This window comes from Centroberyx affinis, unplaced genomic scaffold (genome assembly GCF_046629955.1).
Source record: "Centroberyx affinis isolate AG114_WGS23_722 - 3 ecotype Tasmania unplaced genomic scaffold, CSIRO-AGI_Caff_v1 ptg000594l_1, whole genome shotgun sequence".
NCBI classification, from domain to species: domain Eukaryota; kingdom Metazoa; phylum Chordata; class Actinopteri; order Beryciformes; family Berycidae; genus Centroberyx; species Centroberyx affinis.
In genome coordinates, this window is record NW_027279233.1 from 70,001 (window position 1) to 87,500 (window position 17,500).

At 44.0% G+C, this 17,500-nt stretch overlaps 2 protein-coding genes across 3 annotated transcripts in view; both read right to left on the reverse strand.

The window, feature by feature from the left end:
* LOC139643401 (nardilysin-like) overlaps positions 1-6,273 on the reverse strand; it is a 35,783-nt gene extending 29,510 nt beyond the window's left edge. The window contains 8 exon segments of the mRNA XM_071518539.1: positions 38-55; positions 58-110; positions 1,547-1,700; positions 3,464-3,545; positions 4,289-4,440; positions 4,443-4,546; positions 4,731-4,940; positions 6,226-6,273. Coding sequence (XP_071374640.1) covers positions 38-55; positions 58-110; positions 1,547-1,700; positions 3,464-3,545; positions 4,289-4,440; positions 4,443-4,546; positions 4,731-4,915 — 748 coding nt within the window. The 5' untranslated portion in view covers positions 4,916-4,940; positions 6,226-6,273.
* rab3b (RAB3B, member RAS oncogene family) overlaps positions 5,229-17,500 on the reverse strand; it is a 15,728-nt gene continuing 3,456 nt past the window's right edge. The window contains exons 2-5 of one of the 2 annotated variants that reach the window (XM_071518541.1): positions 15,675-15,793; positions 15,348-15,472; positions 12,849-12,946; positions 5,229-5,234 (exon numbers count right to left, since the gene is read on the reverse strand). In XM_071518541.1, the coding sequence (XP_071374642.1) occupies positions 5,229-5,234; positions 12,849-12,946; positions 15,348-15,472; positions 15,675-15,793 (348 nt within the window). Of the gene's footprint in view, positions 5,235-12,761; positions 12,947-15,347; positions 15,473-15,674; positions 15,794-17,500 lie in introns of those variants that run through there. The other variant, XM_071518540.1, reaches the window with a different exon arrangement.

Here is a 17,500-nt window from a genome sequence, read left to right on the forward strand (position 1 = left end):
GAGTGTTCAGGTGAGAGTCAGGGTGTGTTGGACTGACCGCTGTCCACAGCCTCACCTCTCTGTCGATGGCGTCTTCTATCATCAGAGGACAGATGAAGAACTGGGCCCACCTGGAACACACACACACACACACACACACACACACACACACACACACACACACACACACACACACACACACACACACACACACACACACACACACACACACACACACACACACACACACACACACACACACACACACACACACACACACAACACACACACACACACACACACACACAGGTCATTTTGTCCATACTGACCCCAACACCAAACCCCTGAAATGTCCTCAATCTCTCCATTATATAAACATTAATTATACATTAAAAAATAACATTGCTTTAAAAAAAGTAAGGGTTAGTACAGGTTTTTAAGGGGTTTATTCATGGGTTGATTAGCAATTAAGGGTTTTTTCTTTTATTGTTTACAGGTTATTTATGAGTTATTAATGGAAAGTTCCTGTCTCCCTCAATTCATTATATTAGAAAGTAAGCAGTCAAAAATTAAGGAGAAGTTTAAGGGGTTTCAATCAGATCTCCTCCATTAATAATTGCCTTTACTAACTGTAAGGGGAACTTAAGGGGTGAATGAATGTAAATGAATGTAAAGGTTGTGTTATTTTAAGGGATTAGTGGTTCGTAGTGTATCTGCTTTTTCCAGGCTGTCAGTACAGGAGGCTTTACATTAGATTTTGTTCTGGACTCAGTCAGTGTGCAGCATTATTATGATCCGTCTCATCTGTCAGTCGTCTTTGAGATTGACAGCTTTCACGCGTCACGGTGGCCCCCGTGCAGAGTAAGGCCCGCCTCCAGGAAGGAGAAAACAATCGGTGCATGTGGAACACTGCTGTCTTTGTATCAAGGTGGATCTTCCAAATGTTCTTTATTTCACAGATATGTGTTTCCTTGTGTTTTCCTATCAAATGATTGCGTTTGCTGTATCGTTTCTGTGTGATACTCACGTGAAGCCGCAGGACTGTTTTCCCTTCGGTGAATGATAATCCTGAATCTGTGATCAGCATTGCTTGCTTCATTGTTGACATCTACCCGGTGCTTGTTGTGCTGACATTATCAGGTAAGCACAAAGTTTCTTGTTTTTATGCTTTACTCACAGCTGTTGTGAGCTGGATATGAAGCGTCTGTAGCGCAAAATAATATAACGTTAGTTTCTAAAGAGAGAAGACGGAGCCCTCTGCTCTGCTCTCTGCAAAAAAATAATAATTCAGCAGTGGCATAATGCTGCTGCTAGCTGCATAAAGGGGAAACACTGAGACTTATGGATCTGATAACAGTACCTGCTGCAGTATCAGTACTGTGTTGTACCTGCTAATCGAGTTTCAGGCCGACTTTTCTCTTCCAGGAGGCGGGACATATGGCAGCACTAGTATCCGATTGGCTACTGATGGGCGATGTCACCCAAACGTTAAGCAGCCAACTTTTCCACACAGAGAAACAAGGAGAGGAGGGGAGCGAGGTTCAGCCGGTGAAGTTTCTCCGCTCACCTGTCCAGCGCCTCGTGGAAATACTTCCTCTGCACGTCGAACTGGAAGATGGTTCTCTCACAGTCTGTGGAGGCGTTGTCGCTGCCGCCGTGCTTCTTCAGGAAGGCGTCGAACCCGTTCTCCGCCGGGTATTTCTCACTGCCCATAAACACCACTGCAGAGAGGAGAGGGAGGGAGAGAGGAGGAGAAGACCAAGTCAACTTCACTCGAGTCTCAAGTCAAGTCTCAAGTCAAGTCTCAAGTCTAAATGGAGATTACCAAGTCAAGTCAGAACAAATCAAGAGTCCAGTATCAATTTAATATCTTAAAGAAAACTAAATATCTAGGACTTTTCAATGCAATATGGTTTTAATAGGATAAAAACTTGGTAAGAGCATCATGAGTTTGATTTCTATAATCAGTTTCAACTTCAATAAATTCAATCATTCCATACAAATTCAGAAAACATAATTTAAATTCAGTCGTCTGCTGGAACAAATCTCATCACTTTCAATCTAAGTCATTTACACAAACACAAGATCTCAAGTCAAGACTTTAGAAACCTTTTCAAGTCATCAGAGTACAAGTCAGAGTCAAGTCCCAAGTCACCAGAACCCAAGTCAAGTCAAGTCTCAAGTCTTCTCTTCATGCAGCAACTCAAGTCTCAAGAAATTCAAACTGTGACTCGAGTCCAAGTCATGTGACTCGAGTCCCCATCTCTGGTTAAGGTGTTGATAGTGACATCAGTTCCTGGCTGCGTCACATGACAGAGTGGCCCGATCCAAATGTCCGGCCTGCAGACTCGTGGACTCTGGTCTTACGTACGCTGACGCTGACTGAAGCTCAGCGTGACTAGATGAGTTCACCGGGCTCGGGGGGGCGGGGCTGCATACAAGGGGCGAATGGGACGGGACTTCTCCCCTCGCTCGTTGCCGTGGATACCACCGACAAACAATGGCTCACCGAAGGGGGCAGAGCGGAGAAGTCCATCGGCTACAGGCTGATCACAGTCAACGCTGGCTGAATATCTGCTGCATCATATCAGTCGATGTTAGTAACTCACACAGGAAAACCCTCTGCCTGTTTTCCCGTCATGTTTCTGCCTTTGTCTGTGTCAGCTGACCTGTCGTCTGTCGTGCAATGACCGATGGGAGAGCTGTGTGACAGATGTAAGGCAGAGGAGGGTACATTAACTCATCTTTTTTTGGCTTTGTCCACTTTTATACGACTTCTGGTCAAGGATATTTGATTGGTTCTCTAGAGTCTATGAACAAGACATTGTTCAGGTTGCTCTCAGAGGACACTACAGGTCTCACGTGTGAAGAGCTAACAGCTGTGTCTCTTGGAATATGGCTGCAGCCAAGAAGATTATTCTACTGGACTGGAAGTCGTCCTCCGCTCCCTGCTTTCAAAAAATGGCTTAACGAGATGATTGTAATTATACAGATGGAGAGAATCCGATTCCATAGGTCCAAGTCAGCCAGACTGTTTAAGAGGAATGGTGAACGTACAACAGACATGTGAATGAGTGTGTAAAGGCTGTGGATATTATCTGGCAGCTGTTCGGGTTATTGTTTGTGTTTCCTATTTTGTTTTTCCCACTTTTTTGTATTTATTATTATTATTTTTCTGTTTCTTTGTGGGCCTGTTTTGTATATGTTTAACTTCACAAATCTTGAAAAAACTGAAAAATAAAATACTAAAAAAAACAAAAACAAAAGACCGATGGGAAATATCACCAGAGAAGTCTGTAAGGTAGCGGACTCGCTGGAAGTCTGCATGGAGCCCCACAAGTCCACATGAGAGCCTTACAGACATCATACATTCTGACCCTGAACCTGCTGGACTTCAGGGAGCGAGCCGTAAGGTCTGCAAGTCTGCAAGTCCGGACATGTGGATTCAGCCGGTCTGACTGCTGCAGGTCTCTGCAGGACTCACTGTGCTCCAGGAAGTGGGCGAGGCCCGGCAGGTCGTCCGGGTCGCTGAAGCTCCCCACACTGATGCACAGAGCAGCTGCAGACTGCACACCACACACACACACACACACACACACACACACACACACACACACACACGCACACACACACACACACACACACATTTTAAAATCTTCATATGAAACATTGCATAACAACAGCATCGTGGAGCTGATGCAGGCTTGTGACCAGCAGGTTGCCAGTTTGAATCCCTGGACCTGCTGGGAAATGTATTGAGCAACTCTCTCTCCTCCATGACTGCTGCCAAGCTGCCGCTGAGCAAGGCACTGAACCAGCAGCCGCAGACTGGCTGAACTTTAGTCAACTTTCCTTGGATAAGTAAAGGTTAAAATAAAAATATAAAATTACAAAAAAAAAAGAATTATTATGGGCATTCTGGTGGCTCAATGGACTAAAAATGCCCCAAAAATAATCTAAAAGAAAACCCCAAAATAAACTATGCATTTACAGATACAAAAAGCATCATCTCTCTGCCTCTCTCTCTCTGCCTCTCTCTCTCTGCCTCTCTCTCTTGTCAACTATCAAAATAAAGGCAAAAAAGCCCCAGAAATAATCTTTAAAAAAATAATAATAAACAAACACACACATTTTAAAATCTTTATATGAACCCACTTAATTAAACATAATTTACCGGAGATTGAAATATTGCAGAGATTCAGCTCTCTGACACACACACACACACACACACACACAGACAGACACACACACACACACACACACACACACACACACACACACACACACACACACACACAGTGCCACCCACCTGCTTCTCTGAGCTTCCTCTCTTCTTCTTCCCCTCGCTCTCCTCATCCAGCTCCTCAAAGTCGCTGTCCTGCTCTTCCTCTCCGTCCTCCTCCTCCTCCTCCGTCCCCTCGCCAGAATCCCCCTCTTCTTCTTCTCCTTCATCCTCCTCCTCTCTCCCCCCCCCCGTCCGTCTCTGTCTCCACAGCTCCCCTTCCCGTCCGCCCCGCTGAAGTCGGAGATGAGCAGCGCTCGCAGGCCGTTGCTCAGCTCGATGTATCTGGACAGAGAGAGGAACGCCGTATTTCATTTGGGTTATGAACCTAAAGTGGTAATATGCAAATCTCTATAAAATCTCCATACAGCACTTCACAGCTGTAGGTTTGGTCTGGGTTCAGTTTGGACAGAAACCTCTCAGGTTTGATCCAGACTGAGTCCAGACAGCAGACTCTCCTCTGTCCCACCTGTATTTCTTGGGGTCGCTGGGAGACTTGATGATCTGCGGGTCTCCCTGCTCCTCGGCGTCTCTCCCCGCTCCGTCCCCGCCGGCCGCCTGGCCCCTGGCCTCCGGCGGCGGCTCGCCCCGGTCCGGGGCCGACACCTGGCCCGGCACACCGGCTCCGCTCACCGACTTATTGGTCTGAGGCATTTCCACTGGATCTGGACTGTCAGCGCTGGAAATGCAGGACGACACAGAAACATTAACCAACTTCTGGTTAGTTTGTCAGCCAATCAGAACTGCTTCTCCTGTCTGGAAAAGACCTGCTGCCCACTGACAGCCAAAGTGAAAGAGGTAATTAGCTGCACTAACGCCATTTGGCTGAAGGAACAGTTATGAGTTTGTCTGTCAAACCATGACAGGATTCCACTGTTTTCTACTATCAGATGACTCATTAACTGGTTTCTTCTACAGCTAGCAGGCTAACATTAAATAAGACTTGGGTTAATACTGTAGGTTCTGTTCACAGCTTCACCTCCGCTGACCAGGCAGTGTGACGTCAGCTCATATATCTAATAACAAATGGCTTCACGCATTTTACAAATGATTAGGAGCCACTCTTCAAATTAGTATACATCCAGTCCACCAACAAGCATTTCAATAAAATGTCCAGTTTTAGAACTGGTTCACACACTACAGAAGCCTGCGGGCATTACAGGTGAACCAATTCAGAAAGATGAAATTTGACTGAAATCAGTTCTACTTAACGGATCAAATGCATGCCGAACACATGAGTGGCTACCAATGATTCAGAAGAAGTCTTCAGCCATATTTTATGGTGCGTGATTCTGCCGATAAGAGAAGCAACACTGAAGTACCTGATGTTTCTATGGTGTTTGGTGAACAGTTCCGGTCACAACAGAGATCGGCATGTAAGGAGCTGACTTCACTACAAGACAGAAGCTTTAGTTCAGAGAGTTGACCGACAGCAGTTAACGTTAGCTGTCAGCCTGTCCGGTGTTCTGCCGTGTTCGGTGACCCATCGGAGTCTGTGACCTGCAGTGTTGGTTAGGTTGGTTAGGTTTAGGCATGAGGAGTGAGATGGTTGGGGTTAGGGTAAGAATATCAGGGCAGGTCTCAGAATCTGATGGGTCACCAAATTCAGTGTAACACCAGCTGTAGCTAGGTTAGCTAGGTTAGCTAGGTTAGCTAGGTTAGCTGCTCTGGCTCTGCAAACACTTTGGCCAAATGTCAGTCGGGTCAACTTTGACAACAAGCGCTAACCTAGCCCGGTGGTTGGCTACCGCTAGCTTAACGTTAGCTACCAGCTTGGTTAACTGTATGTTAGCTTACAGTAATCCTGTTGTTGACAATGACACAACACCGGCCTGCTGCGGACCGCGTCTCTGAACCAGACTCGTTAATGTCCGAGTCGTTTCACTTGCTAGCTAAAGCCCATCTGACCTGTCAGACACGACCGGGCCAGCCGCTCTGTCCGTATGAACAGATGTAAAACTCACCTTTCTTTCTGCTAGCTTGGATGAAAGTTACCTGGCTGGAGTTTCAATACAACCGAACTTCACGTCGCGGTTAGTCAAAACAAAGCCTGCAACGCGCCTTGTGATTCGCAGAGAGAAAATCGACTCGGTAAAACGGGGCGTCTGATTGGCTTGAAGGAGGTCGAGTCTCTGGCGACACTAGTGAAGTTTGTTAGCACGGAAAAGACAGAGAGGAATTAAATTATCTCCAGTCTCATCCTCATCCTCTCTGCCGCTCCGCTCTGCAGCAGCACAACTCTCTGCCTCAGGATGTTGGAGAGGAAGAAGAGACAGAGAGAAGAGAGAGAGAAGAGAGACAGAGAAGAGAAGAGAGAGAGACAGAGAAGAGAGAGAGAAGAGAAGAGAGAGAGAGAAGAGAAGAGAAGAGAGAGAGAGAAGAGAAGAGAGAGAGACAGAGAAGAGACAGAGAAGAGAGAGAGAAGAGAAGAGAGAGACAGAGAAGAGAAGAGAGAGAGACAGAGAAGAGACAGAGAAGAGACAGAGAAGAGAGAGAGAAGAGAAGAGAGAGAGAAGAGAGAGAGAGAAGAGAAGAGAGAGAGACAGAGAAGAGACAGAGAAGAGAGAGAGAAGAGAAGAGAGAGAGACAGAGAAGAGACAGAGAAGAGAGAGAGACAGAGAAGAGACAGAGAAGAGACAGAGAAGAGAGAGAGAGAAGAGAAGAGAGAGAGACAGAGAAGAGACAGAGAAGAGACAGTGACTGAGCAGCGACATCTGAAGGACATTAAAACTGATAAACATGTCCAGAGAATTACAGTAACATTATCCACTTTTTGTTTTGTTTGTTTGTTGTTGTTTTTTTTTATTATAAATTTAACATCAGGTACAAAGTCCTTAGAGACATGTCACAACAATCAAGTAACAGTCAAGCAAAGAAACTAAATATGAAGCCAGGGGACTAAACATAAATTCACATTCATAGAAATACATTGAATGACTTGCATTGTCTTAATGGCCTTCTTGTTTTCAGAGGAAATAATTGTTTTAATGTATTGCTTGGCTTCATTATCAAAAGCAACAAATGAGGGTTTAGAATTATTAAATTTGGATTTGTGGATATGGTGCCAAAATAATAATTAGGTTTATAAGATAACATTCTCTGACTTATTTAATATTATATTTATTGATGCCAAACTATACATTTTCTAAGCGTAGAGTGAAATCAGAGTCAATATTATCAATAATAAACCTGCATAAGTCTTTCCAAACTTTTTGAAGTGTTTCTGGGTATACATCACAGAATGAACAGTTTACATTAATATCCTTTTTCAACTTTACAAGATAATGATTTGCTGGGTAATATCGATGTGTAATTTTAAAAGAGACCTCCCTTATTTTATTAGTTAATAAATACTTCTAAGGTAATTTCCAAATATTTTTCCAATTGAGATTGTTTGTCAACCTGTTCCAATAAGTAACAACATAGGGGATGGAAACAATATCGCTTTGAAATAAAGTATGTATACCCTGTTGTTATTTTTGGTGGTAGATGAGAAACATATCTGACTTATATGAGTGTCAGTTGGATTTATGGCTGTAAGTGTATAGTTATCTCTAAAGAGCATTATGACTCCAGAAGGAATTGCATCTAGCAACTGTATATTCCTTCAGAGTTACAGGTAGGCTATACCAAATGTAGACAAGAATTCTGTTTAGTTAAGTAATAGCCCATTGTCATTAAATAACTGATTCACCAAAATAATGTTGTTTGTAAACCATTTCTCATAGAATAAGGATTTATTTTTATATGTTTCTATTATTCCAAATAAAACATTTGTGTGGTGAGAAGTTATGGTTATAAATGAGGGACCAAGCAAAGAGTGGGCTACTTATTGGTGGAAATTGGATAATTTTAAGGTTTTTTCAACCTTGTAATTACAGAGCAAAATAAATTTCAGACCACCTAATTTGGAAAATATTTAATGAGGAATGAAGTTCCAGACTGAGGTAGGGTTATTTAAGAACTGTTTAATCCAATTGACCTTGAACGTGTTGTTAAGAGAAATCGAGAAAGTTAAGTCCTCCTGATTCATATGAATTCATAATAACAGATTTTTTAACGTAGTGAGCTCTGTTTTTCCAGATGGAATTCAAAAGCATGTTATCAATTGTTTTAGAGATCTTATTATCAACATAAAGTGAGATAGCTGCATAAGTTAGTCTGGAGATACCTTCTGCCTTTGTTAACAAGACTCTTCCTTTTATAGATAAATCCCTCTGTAACCAGTGATTCTACAATTGGATCAAAATTTAAAGCACATCTAGAATCTTTGTTCTTCATAACTGTAATTCCTAGATAAGTAACCTTTTCTTTTTTGGGTATATTACAGATATTGGGTGTCTCACATTCTTTGAGGGCCAACAGTTCACATTCATTAAGGTTTAGGTAGAGCCTGGAAGCTTTAGAAAATGCCTGTACAGAATCTATTGCAATAGGAACCTGGCTAGAATCTTTTTTTTTTAAAAAGGGTTGTGTCATCAACCAGCTGACTAATAATAACTTCTCTATCAGCAATTGATATCCCTTTTAAGGCACCACTTTTAATATGAACATTGAGAAGCTGTGTACAGAGAAGGAAAAGATATGGAGATATTGGGCATCCCTGCCTAATACCACGATTTAATTGAAACCTAGGAGATGTACCACAATCCAGTTTAATTGAACCGTTTCCATTCATATACATGGTTTTAATGGCCTTACAGAAAAATTAACCAAATCCAAATTTTTTGAGGGAATGGAAAATAAATTTATGTTCTACTGTGTCAGATGCTTTGTAAAAATCTATAAGGAATGTAGCTATCATGAGAGCATAAATGTGAATAGTCAATTAAATCTAAAACCAATCGAATATTATTTGAAATATGTCTGTTTCTCATGAATCCTGATTGAACCTCATCGATAATGGGTTCTAGTACTAGCACTAGTAGTCTTGATTCTTTTTGCAAATATTAAGGCAAATACTTTGTAGTCATTATTGAGAATACAAATTGGCCTCCAGTTATCAATTAGTTCTTTTTGGGTTTAGGAATCAAATTAATTAGACCTTGTGTCAAGGTGGGAGGAAGAGTCTCTTTGTCTATACTTTCTAAGAAAACTTTCCAGAAGGAAAGGTGCCAACTGTTCTGCAAAGGCCTTAAAAAATTCTGCTGTGAGACCATCCACTCCAGGGGATTTATTTTACTTAAGATATTTAATACCATTTCAAATTTCTTCCAGAGATATAGGATCATCCCATAGCATTTTGTGTTCTAAATTAATCTGGGTGATATTATTCAAAGTATCTAGGAAGTTGGTTGATTCTTCGCAGTATTTTGAGTTTTATAAGTTACTATAAAATTTGGAACAGTAATTAGATATTGTGATAGGATCATCCACTCTAAGCATTATTAAAAAAAAAAGAATACACTTTGACATAATTGGTGTTGTGAAGGCAGGAAGATCTAATAAAATTTCAGATGCCAAGTGAAAAAATATTACTAGTAGAAGTAGTAGAAGTAGTAACAGTATTACTAGTATTGCTTATATATAATAAAAAAAAAAATAAAAAAAAAAGTCAAACAGTGAAGATAGACAAAGTTTATGATTAAAGATTGTGATTTTTATTATACTAAATTGCGTCTATAATATACAAACATTCACAATATTTTGTACAATCACTTTGTGCTTCTCCTCGGACAGGAGTGAACTGTAACAACAAGTTTAATAAACTCTCTATAGGATTTGTCCATGGGTTACGTTACAGCATAAAAATAAATCCATACTCAACACATCATAATTTCTAATTCTATCATTTACAAATTCACTTAAAAAATAATCATATGAAGACATTGTCAATATTATTGTATATTTTATCAACATGAAGACACATGGTGGGGAGTTACACTCAAAACGTGCGCTGTGGTAGCTATATAACAATTTGGCAGGATATTATCTTTTTTATTCCATAATATTCAATAATAAATGCACTACATTTTTCCACATTTTTCTCTACATCTTCCCTTTTCTCTAAGTATTTAATGTACATGTATCTCAGCTGACATGACATTATCAAAATATCACACTTCTGTCAAAGATACTGCACACACACACATACACACACACACACACACACACACACACACACACATACACACACACACACACACACACACACAAAACCCTGACGACTGAACACAATAAATATCATGATGTCATAACGACAGAACGTGTCGGCTCTACTCACACACACACACACACACACACACACACATACACACACACACACACACACACACACAAAACCCTGACGACTGAACACAATAAATATCATGATGTCATAACGACAGAACGTGTCGGCTCTACTCACACACACACACACACACACACACACACACACACACACACACACACACACACACACACACACACACACACACGTTCATGAGAGAAACAGTGTGAACATGACAACAGCTGCTGGGGGAGGAGGAAGCTTCAGTCAGACTCACTCAGTGGAGCCGGAGCAACAGATGAGAGCCACCGAGGAGCAGAGCTGCAGCTCAGTCTGGGTCGGTCTGGTCTGGTCTGGATCAGTCTGGTCTGGTCTGGTCTGGTCCCTGCAGTCTGGTCTGGTCTGGTCTCTGCAGTCTGATCTGGTCTCTGCAGTCTGGTCTGGTCTGGTCTCTGGAGACTGGTCTTGTCTCTGTCAGTCTGGTCTGGTCTGGTCTGGTCTGGTCTCTGTCAGTCTGGTCTGGTCTGGTCTCTGTCAGTCTGGTCTGGTCTGGTCTCTGTCAGTCTGGTCTGATCTGGTCTGGTCTGTGTCAGTCTGGTCTGGTCTGTGTCAGTCTGGTCTGATCTGGTCTGGTCTGTATCAGTCTGATCTGGTCTGGTCTGGTCTCTGTCAGTCTGGTCTGATCTGGTCTGGTCTATGTCAGTCTGGTCTCTGGAGTCTGGTCTCTGTTAGTGTGGTCTGGCTTCTGTCAGTCTGGTCTGGTCTGGTCTGGTCTCTGTCAGTCTGGTCTGGTCTTAGACTCAGACCTGGTTTGTCTTGGGTTTGTCCATCTTGGTTTCTGGCCTTAAAGGAAAATCCCCCTCAGCTCCTCTCTGCTCAGTCTGTGATGTTCAACGCTCTGCAGCCAATCAGCAGGCGAGCTGGACGAGCGTGAACATTAGAGAGACCCCAGCTTGTCTCTCCGCTGCAGTGCATTCTGGTCTCTCTCCTGCTCCTGTGGTGGAGAAACTGGTCTCTCTCCTCTTCTCTGGTGGATCTCTCCCTGTATGATTGTTGAACGTCTCTTGGTGCAAAATGGCGGCTCTAGAAAGAAGCCCTCGCTCTTTGATCCTGAGGGACTGACACCAAAACCTGATGTTTACCGCTGAGGTTTTACATCCTGAAACATTTTCTCATATCAGACTGGAAACATCTGGAGGTGATGTCACCTCGTCTGTGATTGGCCGGTTATCCACCAAGAAGAAAAACAACTAATGCAGATGGAGACAGGAATGAGAAGAACATCACTGACTGCAGAGTTTTAGGGGAATTTTCCTTTGACCAGCTGTGTGTTAATGGAGCCAGCAGTGCAAGGATTTCTTGACTATAGCTTTGTTAAGGAAAGTGCAACACAAATATAGTTACTGTTATTATTATCACTGAATATACTGACTTGTCTAGTATTTCTACCTGATACCAACACAAACAATCTCAAGGAACTGGGTCAAAAATCACAAGCTGCAGTCTGCTTGGTCCGGTCTGGGTGACGCATCACACTCATCACACTCATCACACTCATCACACTCATCACACTCATCACACTCATCACACTCATCACACTCATCACACTCATCACACTCATCACACTCATCACACTCATCACACTCATCACACTCTGCACTAAAACACAACAGAACAAAACAACACTGCAGAGCTGCATCACCGTGACAGTTTGGACAGATTTGATGTCGGTCTTGTTTCCGGACTTGTCAGATTCCAGTCTTGGACTCGACTGGACTCGGTCTTCGACTCAGATGGTTTCGGCTGCAGCTCTGTCAGGGAGTTGTGCGTTGGAGGCGTCGCCCTGAAGCGTCTTCAAGCAAAAAACTGCGCTAAGTAAGTAAGGCCGGGACCGGCTGCCGGGCTGTAGGCGGGTCGATTTAGTTTGGATTGATTCTGATCTGTGGACGCCGTCTCCACCCTGTAAACCGGTGGACGTGGACGGCTGTGGACGGGTGTTGTGTCTCGTTGTGCTACGCTGAGGAGAGGCAGTGCTGTGCTGACCCGCCGACCCTCCTGCTCCTCGCTCCCCCGGGAGGGTCGACCGCGACACCGAGGGGCCGAGAGAGGCGGAGACGCTCGTAGCGGGACGGACGCCGCGGCGGGGGAAACGCGTACCGGCTCACAAACACGGACTGAAGCGGAGTAAGGGGAACGGTGGATTCTTTTTTTTCTTTTTCTCCCTCGGACGGTGAAAGGACGGGGCGACGGCGGCGGAACGACGGGGAAGCGCGGCGGCGGCCCGGCGGCCGATCAGCAGCACTTCTGAGGTAGCTGGGCGGGCTTGTCGGTCAGTCTGGCGGTCTTGGAGCCGGGAGCGGCCGGCGCCTCCACGTCCACGCGCTCCGACATCTTCACGCAGATGATGTCCACCAGCCGCTCGAACACCTGCCGCACGTTGATGTTCTCCTTGGCGCTGGCCTCGTAATACTCGAAGCCTGCGGCGACAGAACACATGAGTCAACTCAACACCGTGAGCCACAGGGGGCCGCGGCCTCAGTGGGCGGAGCCAAACAGTTAACAAGAGTTAACGAGTTAGCTAACTGGCAAACTGGAATGGCAAAGAAGGAACTCTGGTTAAAATATAAACAGAAAATATACATAGAAATGACTTCTGCTTTCATTCGTTCATGACTAGCTAAGCCAGATAACTTAGCTTGGTACACTGCATTTCTTCAGTTAGCAGCAGAGCGCTAGGCTTCATGATATTAGCTTCTTCATATCAGAATTAAATGTTATATGTTGGATATGGACACAAATACAACTTTTACTTTATTTTATATTTATTTTGCTATACAAACATTCAATTTAGCTAATATTTCCTTATAAACTGCACAAATCTGTATCAGAACACTTTCTCAGTAGAAAGGTCGGTGTATTTTCATGTTTCATTCTAATATATATAAATATATTTAGTACTACATAGTTATAACTATGCAGTTGGTAATTTACAGAGGGTTTTGTAAAAAAAAAAAAAATAGCCAGCGGACATCCGGGCCAAGACTTCCTCTTCCTGAGCCGGTCATCGTTTACAGTCCGATTAGCAACTTGAGACGTGAGAATGGAGTCGGAGTCGAGAGACGACGTCTCATATGCAGAAATCTGTTTATAGAGATTAGCCCAAATGTCGTCCGGACCTAAAACACTTGTGAAACAATCCGGTCGTAGACGTCGTCTCTCAACTCCGACTCCGTTCTCGCGTCTCAAGTCGCTAATCGGACTGTAAACAATGACCGGCTCAGGAAGAGGAAGTCTTGGCCCGGATGTCCGCCGGCTGCACCGGAAACCCCCAAATATTGGCCGTCGCCCCCCAGAGTCTGATCGTCGTCAGACTGATAGACGATGAGTTCAGAGACTGGATCTGACAGACTGACCTGACAGACTGAACTGACAGACTGAACTGAACTGACAGACTGAACTGAACTGACAGACTGAACTGAACAGACTGAACTGAACTGACAGACTGAACTGACAGACTGAACTGAACAGACTGAACTGACAGACTGAACTGAACAGACTGAACTGAACTGACAGACTGAACTGACAGACTGAACTGAACAGACTGAACTGACAGACTGAACTGAACAGACTGAACTGAACAGACTGAACTGACAGACTGAACTGAACAGACTGACCTGACCTGACAGACTGACCTGACCTGACAGACTGAACTGAACTGAACAGACTGAACTGAACAGACTGACCTGACAGACTGACCTGACAGACTGAACTGAACAGACTGACCTGACAGACTGAACTGAACAGACTGACCTGAACAGACTGACCTGACAGACTGAACTGACAGACTGAACTGAACAGACTGACCTGACAGACTGAACTGAACTGACAGACTGAACTGAACAGACTGACCTGACCTGACAGACTGACCTGACCTGACAGACTGAACTGAACTGAACAGACTGAACTGACAGACTGAACTGACAGACTGAACTGAACAGACTGAACTGACAGACTGAACTGAACAGACTGAACTGACAGACTGAACTGAACAGACTGAACTGAACAGACTGAACTGACAGACTGAACTGAACAGACTGACCTGACCTGACAGACTGACCTGACCTGACAGACTGAACTGAACTGAACAGACTGAACTGAACAGACTGACCTGACAGACTGAACTGACAGACTGAACTGAACAGACTGACCTGACAGACTGACCTGCTGCTCCACTCATTCATGGTGAATTTGATGTGCAGCAGACACTGTGTACGTTTGCTCAAGACTTACAGCAGCAGCAAACAGCTCACAGCAATACACATAAAACCAGTATAGTGCATTCTTAATGACTACACACACACAGACACACACACACACACACACACGCACACAGAGTTCGTTATTCCACAGCACACACACCCCAGGCTGAAGGCTTTGTGAACTGGACTGCTCCATCTCACAGCAGGACCGGATGTTAAAAACCAGTTTCAACAGCAGGACAGTGTGGATGTTTGGTAACAATATCAATTTTAAAGAATCAAAAGGTATAGAGGCTTCCAGGTTACATAACCCCCCCCCCCCCCCTCTGGCGGCCATCTTGGAGGTCCTCAGCTCTGTGAACAGCTGACTGTGTTTCTGTCTCAACAGAACTGAACAGACGGTTAATTTCTGTCTGTTTCTGACTGAACTGATCATTTAATCACTGATCCATCTGATTGATTTAGTGTTTAGATAATGTCAGCTTGTTAGCTAGCTAACCATAGCATCTGGTCAGCTAACATCACTGTCTTGTTGACACATCTGATTAGCACACTAGCTAACATAGCTAGTAGCAGCTAGCGTTAGCATGTTGACATTAGCATCAGTGTGTTTGCTCACCTAGCTGGTCGGCCAGGTGTTTCCCTTTCTCTGGAGGAACGACTCGCTCCTCGTCCACGTCACACTTGTTGCCCACCATGATCACCTGGGCGTTGTCCCACGAGTACGTCTTGATCTGGGTGGCCCTGCACACACACACACACACACACACACACACACACACACACACACACACCAGCAACATAAATCCACAGTTATTTCTGACTTGAGTCTCAGTCTTTACTGTTTCTGTCATCATTTTCTCTCATGTTCGTGATACACACACACACACACACACAGCCCCAGCACTGATTCAGTCACATGACAGGCTGTGGGCCAATCACGTACCAGTCCTGCACGGCGTTGAAGGACTCCTCGTTGGTGATGTCATACATCAGGATGAAGCCCATGGCTCCGCGGTAGTAAGCGGTGGTGATGGTGCGGTAACGCTCCTGACCGGCCGTGTCCTGCAACACACACACACACACACGCACGCACGCACGCACACACACACACACACACACACACACACACACACACACACACACACACACACACACACACACACACACACACACACACACACACACACACACACACGCGTGGCTTCATCTGTAACATGCCTCATGAGGGTTCATACAGCAGCTGATACTCTGTTCTCACCTCAGACTCACAGCCAGGTGCTGACAGTCACATGACCTCACTCTGCATCATCATCATCATCATCATCATCACACACACACACTGCTGAGTCAGGGAGGTGAGTTAGTCTGGTGTTCAGATGGAGTTTTATTCTCCTGTGAACATGTAGCAGAGTAAACTGAAGTGTGTGTTCCTGTTGGCCTGCAGGCTGTTTTCTGCTCAGCTGGTTAAACAGCAGATTGTAGTTTTAGTTTTACAAACGTTTCTCAGAGGCAGAGCTGCTGAGGAGGCAGAAGTAATCTGATTGGTCGAGTTAAACCTCAGTGGGCGGAGCCAAAGAACCTCAGTTTTTCTGGCTCAGTAACATCAGACTGAAGCTCAGTGAAAAACACAAGAGGTCAGAGAGGAGGAAGCTCATATTATGAAGCCTAGCGCTCTGCTGCTAACTGAAACAATGCAATCTACCATGCTAACTGATCTAGGTTAGCTAGTTAGCTAGCTGACCTTCAACACCATGATGTCATGGTGATAAATGAAAGAAAACAGAGTCATTGCCATTCATATATACTGTACTGTATATATTTATATAAATGTTCCTTGTTTGCCACACAAGTTTGCCAGTCAGCTAACTTCCAGAAAGCCAAAGGGACCGGAGCACACTGACAGATTCACAGCCTTTGATTGTGCAAACAGACTAACTGTGTCTTCATCAGAGTCAAAGTGGACAAAGACATGAGGCAAACAACATGTACAGTCAACCTGGACCAGGTGTACAGCTGTTATTGGATAATTGGTTGAACAGGGTTTCAAATCTATTGGATAATGAATCCAAGGCTGGGTTTGTTTTCTGGAACTTTGCACCTGATTCAGCCGCATGATGCTGAAGATGTGTGGAGAAACCTGTTTGCCAGTCAGCTAACTTTGGCTCCGCCCACTGAGGCTTAGTTCAACCAATCAGACAGTTTCCTCCTCCAGAGCAACTCTGCCTCTGAGAAATAAAACAAATAAATGTTGTATGATATATAAATGTTAATGTAAATAAATAAAATGTTTAGAACTAAAACCAGTGAGCGTAGCTGCTGAGTTTTGGAAACCACAAGCCACAGTGGATAAAAAATAAAATAAAATAAAATAAAGCAGATTCCTGCTGCTTATCTGCTAATTAAAGATCAGTAGAGGCTGCAGAGTTGATAAAAGACAAAATGGCGGCTGATGGTTTGTGGGATCATCATGTCTCTCCGCCATGTTCTCAAAAAGGAAATGGTTGCCTGAAGTTTAAGCTAAAATTCATTTTAGCACCAAGGACTGAAGCTGCTCTCCTTCATAAACCTTCTGTCTGCTTTCATTTCTGCTGCCAGTCAGTTTGGAGTTTCACTTTTTTCCAAATGTGGATCTGAATCCGGAACAAAACTCTTTAATCACATCAAACCCAAACAGCTGTCCAGATCCAGATCCAGATCCAGGTCCAGATCCAGATCAGATCCAGGTCCAGGTCCACTCTGCCTCATCTCCTCTCAGACTGAGCCTCTGGT